The 13601-nt window shown below is 38.0% G+C and overlaps 1 protein-coding gene across 10 annotated transcripts in view; it reads left to right on the top strand.

Annotated features, from left to right (window-relative positions):
* invs (inversin) overlaps positions 1-13601 on the top strand; it is a 313548-nt gene that overhangs the window by 103769 nt on the left and 196178 nt on the right. Inside the window, exon 1 of one of the 10 annotated variants that reach the window (XM_069913583.1) lies at positions 13083-13303. The exons of the other annotated variants lie outside the window; for them this stretch is intronic. Within the exon in view, the coding sequence (XP_069769684.1) occupies positions 13268-13303 (36 nt within the window). The 5' untranslated portion in view covers positions 13083-13267. Of the gene's footprint in view, positions 1-13082; positions 13304-13601 lie in introns of those variants that run through there. 10 annotated transcript variants of the gene reach the window in all.

Raw genomic sequence — 13601 nt, forward strand, 5'->3', positions numbered from 1 at the left:
GAATACAGTTTACAGTTTCATTTACCTCATTGGGAGATATGGAATTGTCATGGAAAGGTGCAGAGATTCATCAGGATTTTGCCTGCGATGGAATGTAATGAGAAGACTAGGTATTGTTGTATTGGAGATGAGATAGCTGAGCAGGGGTGAGACAGAGGTTACAAAATAATGAGGGGCATTGATAAGGCATGGAGTGGGAAACTGTTGTCACAGCAGAGGTACCAAAAACCAGAGGCTTAGATAGAGTAAGGGAGAAGAGACTTAGAGGAGAACTTTCTCACCCAATGGGTAGTTGGATTCAGAAACATAGAGTGGTTGTGGAGGCAGGTACTGTATATACTTGTGTAATCGTTGAATTTTTTGGACTATGTTTTCAGGCCAAAAAAGGGTGGGTCAGTTTTTATATGGGTCAAACATTTGTCCCCATGAAGTACCTGTGTCGTTCAAGGTGTCAGGTGCTTGGATGGCCAGGACTGGTTGATAAGTCCCGTTGGGAGGTCGGATAGGCGCGCAGTTGGGGCAAGGACCTGCGGTTGGGAACTCAGATAGGGCAGGTGGCTGGGGCGATTGTCCTTACTTCAGCTGCAGTTATGCAAGGGGCCTGTTCTTCAGGGGCAGAAGGAGCTTTCTTTGGCATCAACCTGTTTTCCTCATTGAACCTTGCGTAGAAGATGATCAGTCTGTCTGGAAGGGAGGTGTCATTAACTCGCAAGATTCTTTTATGATCTGTTATTGTTTTCTTACCTTGCCATCTGTACCTTCTATCGCAGCATTGCGTACCTGCTTTGCCTTCTGGATTGCATGAGGGAATTCAGCCCTGGTTGTTCTTAGTACCAACATGTCTCCTGACCTGAATGTTACATCTCGAGTTCTGAGAAGTTCACAGACCTCTTCAATCAACCATGGTTTCTGGTTAAGCCCTGGTTGTACTCTGATTGAGTCTGTTGTTCGGGAGACTGATGCTGGAGGAGTCGCAACACCCCTGAATCTGGTGGTAAAAGTCTTGTGGCACTTGTATGTTCTTGATGGTCTGGATCATTGATATTTGCTGCTGCTTTCTTTTGGCAGCGTTCCATATAGATTTTTTGATGGTGGGAGAATTTTGCCTAAGCTGGGCTGTTGTCTGCTACCTTTTGGAGGGCTTTCCACTCAGAGATATTGGTGCCCCCACATCAGGCTGTGATGTAGCCAGTCAGCTCCTATCCACTACACATCTGTAGAAGTTTACCATGTCATACCGAACCTCCACAAACTCCTAAGGAAGTAGAAGCGCTGACATACTTTCTTCATGATGACATTACTATGTTGGTTCTCTGAGGAAGTGACTCCTAGGAATTTAAATTTTCTCATCCTCTCCACCTCTGAACTCCCAATGATCACTGGATCGTACACCACTAGTTTTCTCTTCATGAAGTCTACAATCAGCTCCTTTGTATTGGTGGCATAGAGTGAGAGGTTGTCATTAGTACCATTCAGCCATGTTTACAAGGGAGTTGGATATAGTGTATATTGTTTTGAGTGAAGGGTCTTCTGAACAAAGGTTAACTGAGCTAGGAATTTTCTCTTTTGAGCAATGGAGGATAAAAGGCTACTTAATAGAGGTACCTAAGATGATGAGAGTTATAGAAAGGTTCCCTCTCATAAGCTTATCCAGAAAGTTATGAAGCATAAAAGCTATGTGAACTTTGCTGTATGGATTCAGAAAGCAGAGGCTGGTGGTAGATAAAGCATATTCTGCCTGGAGGTCAATGACATTCCACAGGAATCTGTTCGAACCGAAGAACCATACCACATTACAGCACAGAAACAGGCTCTTCAGCCCTTCTAGACTATGACAAACCATTATTCTGCCTAGTCACACTGACCTCTACAGTTCAAATCCCTCCATACCCTTGTTCTTGTTCAAACTTGTCTGAAACATTAAAATTAAACCCACATGTATCACTTCAGCCAGCAGCTCATTCCACACTCCCACTGCTCTCTGTGTGAAAAAGTTTCCCCTTATATTTCCCTTAAACTTTTCACTTTTCATCTATGTGTTCTGGTTTGCATCATATTTAATCAAAGGGAGGAGTCACGTGATGGAGTAGTGGCCGGTAGGGGAACTCCAGCCCTCTGCAGAAAAGTTAAAAAAAGATAGAGAAAAAGCAAAGACACAAACTTAAAAACCAAAACAAAGTGAAAGTAAAAGTGTGAAGAAAATGGCAGTGAAGAAAGAAAAACCAAAAACAACAGGAAGAAAAGAAGAAGGAAAGACGTCGGAAGAAGAAGGTGAAGGCCTTACTTGTCCGAAGAGGCCCGCCGCGCAGAGAGAGGCCCGCTCCCACAGGTCAGTGGAGGTCCCGGGCTCGGGACTACAAAAATGGCTCGAGAGCCGAGTAAAAGTGCGCAACCGCGCATGCGCATGAAAAAAAAACACACTGACAGGAGGGGGGAACAGCTGCGGAGTCGATCCCCACAGCTGAGAGAGACACCTGCAGCACAGCAGCAGGTGCAGAACACAGACAATAACGACAACAAGAAAGAAGAGGGTAAAAAGAAAAAAAGGAAACAACAGATGGTCAACCCAGAGGAAGAAGAAGAACAGAAAGAAGTGGAAGAAGAAGAGAAAGGCAAGACAATGGATGTATCTTTTTTTAAAGAATATATGGAATCAGTGAAAGAATGGCAATTACAAGAATTTGATGAGATAAAAAGAATTAAGAATGCAGAAGAAAGAATGAATAAAATGGAAGTGGCCATATCAGAATTGGCAAAAAGAGTGGAAAATATGGAAAAACGAGAAACATTTGTAGATATGGAAATAAAAGACTTAAAAGAGAAATTAGAAGAATCTAATAAAAAAGCTAAAGAGGCACAGGAGCTGTTAGCTCAGAAGATAGATATAATAGAAAACTATAATAGAAGAAATAATATAAAGATAGTGGGCCTTAAGGAAGATGAAGAAGGCAAGAATATGAGAGAATTTATAAAAGATTGGATCCCCAGGGTCCAAGGAAGACCAGAATTACAGGAAGAAATGGAAATAGAGAGGGCACATAGAACTTTAGCCCCGAAACCACAACCGCAGCAAAAACCAAGATCCATTTTAGTAAAATTCTTAAGATATACAACAAGAGAAAATATATTGGAGAAAGCAATGAAGAAAGTAAGAGAGGACAAAAAGCCACTGGAATATAAAGGTCAAAAATTTTTTTTCTATCCAGACATAAGTTTTGAACTCCTGAAGAAAAGGAAGGAGTTCAATACAGCGAAAACGATCTTATGGAAAAAAGGATATAAATTTATGTTAAGGTACCCAGCGGTACTTAAAATAATTATTCCAGGGCAACAAAACAGACTATTCTCGGATCCAGAGGAAGCAAGGAAATTTGCAGAACAACTACAAAACAAGCAAAGAGATGAAGACATGTAATAAGAGTAAAAATGACCACGATCTATATGTATGTGTGTAAAGGGGTATATGTGTGTATATATATATATATATATATATATATATAGTGTGCATACATGAATGTATCCGTATTTAGAGGAAAATATATAGAGTAGAGACAAGAATTAATAAGGGAGGGAAATGGAATAGAGGGAATAAGGAGGGAATTAAAAGAGTGACCTTTGTTACATATGAAAATTGAAATCTTTTCTGGGGGGAGCTGGGTGGGGAGGAGTTACGGTCACTGCAAAATCAGCTGACGTTTGCGAGTGAATTCGCAAATCCAAATGGAGAGGGGAGATGTGGTTGTCCGACAAGGGATAAAGGACAACTCAGGAGGGGGAGGGGAGAATGGGGTTAAAGAAGTTTTAAATAGGAGAATAGGGAAAATGTTTGATGTTTTAGAAATGTTGTCTTATAAAGTGTTCAAAACAAGAAAACAGAAATGGATAAGAAGGAAAGGTAATCATGGAGAAACGGTAAGGGAAGATAAACAAAGTATAAAAAAGCTACGCTGAACTATATGACTTTAAATATTAACGGAATACATAACCAAATTAAAAGGAAGAAACTGCTAAATTTACTGAAAAAAGAAAAAATTGATATAGCATTTGTGCAAGAAACACATTTAACTGAATTGGAGCACAAGAAATTAAAGAGAGATTGGGTAGAACACATAACAGCAGCGTCGTATAATTCAAAAGCAAGAGGAGTAGCTATATTAATTAGTAAAAATGTGCCAATTAAAATAGAAGAGGAAATAATAGATCCAGCAGGGAGATATGTAATGATAAAATGTCAGATATATTCGGAGTTTTGGAATCTACTCAATGTATATTCACCTAACGAAGAAGATGAAAAGTTTATGCAAGATATTTTTTTGAAGATAGCAGATACGCAAGGGAACATATTAATAGGAAGGGATTTCAACCTGAATTTGGATTCAAATATGGACAAAACTCGGAAAAAAATTAACAGAAAGAACAAAGTAACCAAATTTATAATTAAATCGATGCAAGAAATGCAACTTTTGGATATATGGAGGAAACAACACCCAAAGGAAAAGGAATATTCATATTACTCGGCTAGACATAAAACATACTCAAGAATAGACCTATTTTTGTTATCAGCTCATATGCAAGATAGAGTAAGAAAAACAGAATATAAAGCTAGAATATTATCGGACCATTCACCCTTAATAATGACAATAAAGTTAGAGGACATACCTCCAAGAATGTATAGATGGAGATTAAACTCCATGTTGCCTAAAAGGCAGGATTTTAGAGAATTAATTGAAAGACAAATTAAAATGTATTTTGAAATAAACACTGAATCAGTGAAAGATAAGTTTATACTATGGGATGCAATGAAAGCGTTCATTAGAGGGCAAATAATAAGTTATGTAACCAAGATGAAGAAGGACTATAATTAGGAAACAGAGCAGTTGGAAAGGGAAATAGTAAATATAGAAAAAGAATTAGCAATGAAGGAAGATACAATTAAAAGAAGAGAATTGGCAGATAAAAAAAATAAAATATGAAACACTACAAACATATAAGGTGGAGAAGAATATAATGAAGACAAAACAGAAATATTATGAACTAGGGGAAAAAACGCACAAAATTCTAGCATGGCAGCTTAAGACAGAACAAGCTAAGAAAATGGTATTGGCATCAAGGAAAAAAGACAAACAAATCACATATAATCCAAAGGAGATCAAGGAAAACTTTAGAGATTTCTATGAAGAATTATACCAAACTGAAAACGAAGGGAAAGAAGGGAAAATAGATGAATTTCTAACTAAAATTGAACTACCAAAACTACAAATAGAGGAACAAAATAAATTAACAGAATCATTTGGAATAGTAGAAATACAAGAGATAATAAAAAAATTACCAAATAATAAAACACCAGGAGAGGATGGATTCCCAATAGAATTCTATAAAACATTTAAAGATTTATTAATTCCTCCCCTCCTGGAAGTAATCAACCAGATTGATAAAACACAAAGCTTACCAGACTCATGTAAAACAGCAATAATTACAGTAATACTAAAGCAAGGGAAAGATCCACTCGCACCAGCATCATATAGACCAATATCTTTAGTTAACACAGATTATAAGATAATAGCTAAACTATTAGCAAACAGATTAGCAGAGTATGTACCGAAAATGATAAATCTAGACCAAACTGGATTTATTAAAAAAAGACGGACAACAGACAATATTTGTAAATTTATTAACTTAATTCATGCAGTAGAAGGGAGTAAAGCGCCAACAGTAGCAGTTGCTTTAGACGCAGAGAAGGCCTTTGACAGAGTAGAATGGAATTATTTATTCAAAGTATTGCAAAAATTCAGTTTACCAGAGAAGTATATTAATTAGATTAAAGCATTATATAAGGGACCATTGGCGAAAGTGACAGTAAATGGATATATATCAAAGCAATTTAACTTAAGCAGGTCAACACGGCAGGGATGCCCACTATCACCTTTATTGTTCACGTTAGCTATAGAACCACTAGCAGAATTGATAAGAACAGAAAATAATATAAAAGGGATAAAAATAAAAGACAAGGAATATAAAATCATTTTATTTGTGGATGATGTTATAGTATACTTAACAGAACCAGAACTATCAATAAAAGAATTATATAAGAAATTGAAGGAATATGGAGAAGTGTCGGGTTACAAGATAAACGTAAATAAAAGTGAAGCAATGCCTATGAATAATGTGGATTTCTCAAAATTTAAGAAGGAATCACCATTCAGATGGCAAATGCAAGCAATAAGATACCTAGGTATACAAATAAATAAAAATCTCAGCCAACTATATAAACTCAATTATTATCCACTAATGAAAAAATTACAGGACGATTTAGAGCATTGGAAAGATTTACCACTAACACTAATAGGAAGGATAAACTGTATTAAAATGAACATTTTTCCAAGGATATTATACCTATTTCAGGCATTGCCAATACACTCGACAGAGAAATTCTTCAAGGAGTTAAAGAAAATAATAAGGAAATTTTTATGGAAAGGGGGGAAACCAAGGATAGCACTAGATAAATTAACAGAATGGTATAAACAAGGAGGCTTACAACTGCCAAACTTTAAAAATTATTATAGAGCCGCACAGTTAAGATACCTATCAGATTTTTATCAAACAAGGGAAAAGCCAGATTGGACTAGATTAGAATTAGATAAAATAGGGGAAAAGATACCTGAACACACATTATATAAATGGGATGAAAAATTGGTACAACATAGAAGTTCTTCAGTATTACATCATCTACTCAATATTTGGAAGAAGGTTCATGTAGAAAGAAATAAAACAAATTATCAATTACCAAAACTAATATTGACGCAAAATAAGTTACTCCCTTTTACAATAGATAACCTTTCCTTTAGAGAATGGGAGAAAAAAGGGATCAAAAGAATAACATAACAATTACAGCACGGAAACAGGCCATTAGGCCCTTCTAGTCCACACCGAACCAAACACCCCTTTCTAGTCCCACCTCCCTGTACAATGCCCATAACCCTCCATCTTCTTCTCATCCATATACCTGTCCAACCTTTTCTTAAATAATACAATTGACTCCGCCGCCACTATTTCTCCCGGAAGATCATTCCACATGGCTACCACTCTCTGAGTAAAGAAGTTCCCCCTCATGTTACCTCTAAACCTCTGCCCCTTAATTATTAACTCATGTCCTCTTGTTTTAATCTTTCCTCCTCTTAACGGAAATAGTCTATCCACATCCACTCTGTCTATCCCTTTCATAATCTTAAATACTTCTATCAAATCCCCTCTCAACCTTCTACGCTCCAAAGAATAAAGACCTAATCTGTCCAATCTCTCCCTATACTCTAGATGCTTAAACCCAGGTAACATTCTGGTAAACCTTCTCTGCACTCTCTCCACTCTGTTTATATCCTTCCTATAATTAGGCGACCAGAACTGCACACAGAACTCCAAATTAGGCCGCACCAACGTCTTATACAATCTCAACATCACCTCCCAACTCCTATATTCCATGCAATGATTGATAAAGGCCAGCATACTAAAAGCCTTCTTCACCACCCTATTCACGTGAGTTTCTACCTTCAGAGAACGATGTACCGTTACTCCTAAATCTTTCTGCTCTTCTGTATTCCTCAGTGCTCTCCCATTTACCACGTATGTCCTATTCTGATTCTTCTTACCAAAATGAAGCACCTCACACTTATCAGCATTAAATTCCATCTGCCATTTTTCAGCCCACTTTTCTAAGCAGCCCAAATCCCTCTGCAATCCTTGAAAACCTTCTTCATTATCCACTATTCCACCTATCTTAGTATCGTCTGCATATTTACTAATCCAATTCACCACCCCATCATCTAGATCATTAATGTATATAACGAACAACAATGGGCCCAATACAGATCCTTGAGGCACACCACTGGTCACCGGCCTCCAACCTGACAGACAATTATCCACTACCACTCTCTGGCCTCTCCCTTTCAGCCAATGTTCAATCCATTTGACTATCTTAAAATTTATACCTAAAGACTGCACCTTCCTAACTAACCTTCCATGTGGTACCTTATCGAAGGCCTTACTGAAGTCCATATAGACAACATCCACTGTGCTACCTTCATCCACATTCCTAGTCACCTCTTCAAAAAATTCAATCAGATTGGTCAAACATGACCTTCCTCCCACAAATCCATGTTGAGTGCTCCTGATCAGACCCTGTCTATCCAGATGTTTATAAGTACTATCTCTAAGAATTTTCTCCATTAATTTACCTACCACAGACGTCAAACTTACAGGCCGATAGTCGCCAGGCTTCCTCCTTGAACCCTTTTTAAATAACGGAACCACATGCGCAATGCGCCAATCCTCCGGCACTATCCCCATATCTAATGACATTTGGAAAATTACCGCCAGAGCCTCTGCTATTTCCTCCTTCACTTCTCTCAATGTCCTGGGGAAGATCCCGTCTGGTCCCGGAGACTTATCCACCTTTATATTCTTCAAAAGCCTTAAAACTACACCTTTTGTAATCTCTATATTCCCCATATTTACCCAATTTGCTTTTTTTATCTCACATCTCCCAACATCCTTCTTCTTAGTGAATACCGAAGAAAAGAAACTGTTCAATATCTCCCCCATTTCTCTAGGCTCCACACACAGTTTTCCGCTCGGATTTTCTAAGGGACCAATTTTGTCTCTAGCTTTCCTCTTACCATTAACATATTTGTAGAACTCTTTTGGATTAGTTTTCACCCTGCTTGCCATAGTTTTCTCGTACCTTCTTTTAGCTTTCCTAATTCCTCTCTTAAGATTCCTCTTACATTCAATGTATCTTTCAAACATCTCCTTAACTCCATGCTTCTTATATCTAATGTACGCCTCCCTTTTTCTTCGAACCAAGTTTCCAATATTCCTTGAAAACCACGGCTCTCTCAAACCTTTTGCCCCTCCTTTTAACCTAACAGGAACATAAAGCTTTTGCACTCTCAAAATCTGATCTTTAAAAGACTTCCATCTCTCTACTACATCCTGCCCATTAAACAAATTGTCCCAATGCACACCCTGCAAGTCCTTTTGCATCTCCTGAAATCTAGCTTTTCCCCAATCAAAAACCTCAATCCTTGGCCCTGATTTCTCTCTTTCCATAATGACATTGAAGCTGATGGCATTATGATCACTGGACCTGAAGTGCTCGCCAACACTAACCTCCGTCACTTGACCCATCCCATTTGCCAACAGTAGATCTAACACTGCTCCTTCTCTGGTCGGCACCTCTACATATTGTTGTAAAAAACTATCTTGCACACATTTCACAAACTCTAACCCATCCAGTCCTTTCACAGAATGTGTTTCCCAATCTATATGTGGAAAATTAAAATCTCCCATAATTACAACCCTGTGCTTATCACAAATATCTACTATCTCCCTACAGATTTGCTCCTCTAGGTCTCGGTCCCCTCCGGGTGGTCTATAATACACCCCTACAAGTGTAACCTCTCCTTTCCTACTCCTCAGTTCCACCCAAATAGCCTCCGTGGATGTGCCCTCTAATCTATCCTTCCTAGGCACCACTGTAATATTTTCCCTGACAAGCAATGCAACCCCACCTCCTCTTGCCCCTCCGACTCTATCACACCTAAAACAACGAAACCCAGGGATATTCAGTTGCCAATCACATCCCTCCTGCAACCATGTCTCACTAATCGCTACCACATCATACTTCCAAGTATCAATCCACACCTTCAGCTCATCCACCTTTTTTACAATACTCCTGGCATTAAAATATATGAATTTCAGAGTTTTCCCAATTTTTAATCCCTGTTTTCCCTCATCTTTAATAACAACATTATTTACTTTTCCTGCCAATTGCCCTTCATCTTCTTCCAGAGCATTTCCCTTCTCTGCCCATCCATATTCAAATACTTACTACAAACTTTCTTTGCTTGCATTCTAACCTTCTCCTTACTGCTCTGTACTATTTTGTTCCCTTCCCCCAACCATTCTAGTTTAAAGGATCCTGAGAAGCCCTAGCAAATACCTCTGCCAGGATTCTGGTCCCCCGGGATTTAAGTGTAACCCGTCCTTACTGTACAGGTCACATCTCCCCCAAAAAAAGTCCCAGTTATCCAGAAACTTAAAACCCTGCCCCTTACTCCACCCCTTCAGAAAATTGTTTTTCAGGAAATAGATTATTATCCTTTGAACAAATGAAAGATAAATACAATATTACTCAAGATACAGTGCTGGCATATTACCACTTGAGATCCTACTTGAAGGACAAATTAGGAAGCAGTCTGAGTTTACCAGAGGGAAGTAACTTTGAATATGTGATTACAGATACAATGATAATCAAAAGATTTATAACAAATATGTATATTAAACTGCAAGAAAAGGAGAATGAGGAAACAAATGGTAAAACTAAACAAAAATGGGAACAAGATTTAAATATAAAGATAAAAAAAGGAAACATGGGAGAAGTTATGTTCTGGAACAATGAGAAATACAATAAATACGAGGTTACATATGATACAATATAACTGGATACACAGGTTATACATTACACCTCAAAAGTTAAATAAATGGGACCCAACAGTATCTGATAGATGTTTTCGATGTAAAATAGAAATGGGAACAACAATTCATGCAATCTGGACATGTGAGAAAGTAGAAAAATTTTGGGAAGATCTAAACCAAATATTAAATAAAATTACAGAAAACAATATACCAAAGAATCCAGAGATCTTCCTCCTAAGTAACATAAAAAACAAAGAATTTGGAATTGATTTGGATTGTGCACAAAAAAGATTTGTTAAGATAGCTCTAGCTGTAGCAAAAAAATGTATTATGTCAACCTGGAAATCGGAAGATAATTTGAAAATACAACAATGGTATATAGAAATGAATAAATGTATTCCATTAGAAAAAATAACATATAGTTTAAGAAATAATATTGAAATATTTGAACAAATATGGGAGCCTTACATGAAACACAATAGCGAAAATCTACCGGGGACATTCACTACCTAAATTAACGAAAGGAGAAGGAAATGAAAAGAATTGACTCAGTGGAACTTCTTGTCTATTTTTATTGAATGACAACATTGTTTGACTTGTTTAATGTATCCTAGATTTTGTACTTTAAATGGACGGGAGGGGGGAGGTAGGGAGGGTGGGATGGGAGGAGGGGTGGGGGGAGAAAATGGCTCTGTATATATTTGAAAAGGAAAAAGTATGTATCATGGTTAATGTGGTTTATGGTGTGAAAAATAAATTAAAAAAAAATACTTAATCAAAGTGGAAAAAGCCAACTTGCATTTACTCTCTTTATACCCCTCATACAGTACTGTGGCATACTGCTATTAAATCTTCCCTCATTCTTCTATGTTCCAGGGAATAAAGTCCTAACTTGTAACACAGTTTTTCTAGTCCTGGCCACATAGTAGTAAATCTCTGCTCTCTTTCTTATTGATATCTTTCCTGTAGTTAGGTAACCAAAACTGCACACCATACTTCAAATTTGGCCTCACCAATGTCTTCTACAACTTTACCACATCACCTCAACTTCTCACTCATAACTTTGATTTATGAAGGCCATTATGCCAACTCACTCTTTACAACCCTATTCACCTGTGACACCACTTTCAGGGAATTATGTATGTGTATTCCCAGATCCCTTTGTTCTACTGCACTCCTCAGTGCCCTACCATTTATTTTGTATGTCTTACCTTGGTTTGTCCTTCCAAAATACATTGGAAGGACAATTTCTCTGCATTAAATTATCTACCATTTTTCATCCCATTTTTCAGCTGGTCCAGATCCCTCTGCAAGCTTTGAAATTCTTCCTTGCTGTCCATTACTCCTACAATCTTGGTGTCATCTGAAAATTTGCTGATCCAATTTACCACATTATCGTCCAGATCATGATTATAGATGACAATCAACAATGGTGTCAGCACTAATCCCTGAGGCACACCACTAGTTAGAGGTCTCCAGTCTGAGAGACAGTCATCCACTTTAACTCTCTGGTTTATCCTATAAAGCTAATGTCAAATCCAGTTTACTACCTTCCTGTCTAACCTCCCATATGGGAATTTGTCAAAGGCCTTACTAGTTTTAGTCGATAAGATTTTCGGAGATTCAAGTTAATGACCATGAGTCAGAAAGCAGGATGGAGATCAAGAATCTGGTTGTGTGGTGCCAGGACAACAATCTTGCTTTCAATTTCAATAAGATTCCACCTGCATTGAATTCGCCCATCATTATTGAATGAAGATCTACCGGGACCAATGCCTGAAGAGGGCGCACAAAATCAGTGAACCGGTGCGGACTCAAAAGGCCAACATGGCCTGTTTCCGCTCCGTAAATGGTTATATGGTCATGGTTAAAGTCTGCATAGACAATATCTACAGCTTTTTCTTCATCAATTTTTCTGGAAACTTCCTCAAAAAACTCTTTGAGATTGTTACTGTGATTTTTACAAATGATTTGGACAAAGAAGTGGAGGGGTGGGTCATTAAGTTTGCAGATAACAAAAGTTGGAAATATTGTGGGTGACTTAGAAGATTGTTGAAATTTACAATGGGATATAAATAGGATGCAAAGCTGGGCAGAGAAGTGGTGGGTGGAGTCAATCTGGAAAATGTTGTGAACCAGTGGAACTTGTTCCAAGTGGTTAATGGCAGGAATCTAAGCATTTCTTCTCAGAGGGATCTTGGGGTACGTCCACAGATCCCTCAAGGTTACTGCACAAGATGATGTGGTGGTTATGAAGGTATATGGTGAGCTGGCCTACATTAGTTGGGGGATTGAATTCTAGAGCCTCAAAGTAATCTGACACCTCTATAAAACTGATTAGACGACAAAGAGTATTCTGTTCAGTTTTGGTCACCTAATTTACAGTATGGATGTGGTGTACAAGGCTGCACTGATCTCCAAGCGAACTGGGTCATGGAGATGCAGGCTCACACTGGGCTGAAATCATAATGGTCACGGTGGGGGGGGTGCACCCACCACATGGGAGTCATGGTGATGAACTCTCAGAGAGTTCCAATAAAGTCAGTTGGTTGATTCAACTCACTCACAGCTTCTGTTTTTTTTTCCTTTCGTTCACTGCACAACACACCAACCACAGTGAAAGTTTTAGGGAGGTTGCAGAGGAGATTTACCAGACTGTTGCCTTGATTGGAGAACATGTCTTCTGAACAAAGGTTAACTGAGCTAGGATTTTTCTCTTTAGAGCAACAGAAGATGAGAGGCTAGTTAATAGAGGTGCCTAAGATGATGAGAGTTATAAAAAGGGTAGACAGCCTTCATGTTTTTGGGTAATACCAAAGTGCACCTGTTTAAGGTGAGTGAAAGACAAGTGTACATTATTTGAACAAATTTGGGAACCATACATAAAATATGTCGGAGAATGCCGACCACAAACCTCCATCTCGTGAAACAACATAATTATGAGCACAATAAGATTTAAATATGTGAAAGTAGACGATACAATTTTTTTCCCTTTTTTTGGTTATTTCTTTGTTTTATCATTTATTGATTTTTGACGAGGGTGGGGAAGGAGAGAAAGGAAATGGGGGAAAAGAAAAAATGTCGCTATGTATATATTGTTGATCATTTGTGGATGTTATTCTTATGACAGT

Source organism: Narcine bancroftii, chromosome 1, assembly GCF_036971445.1.
Source record: "Narcine bancroftii isolate sNarBan1 chromosome 1, sNarBan1.hap1, whole genome shotgun sequence".
Classification (NCBI taxonomy): Eukaryota; Metazoa; Chordata; class Chondrichthyes; order Torpediniformes; family Narcinidae; genus Narcine; species Narcine bancroftii.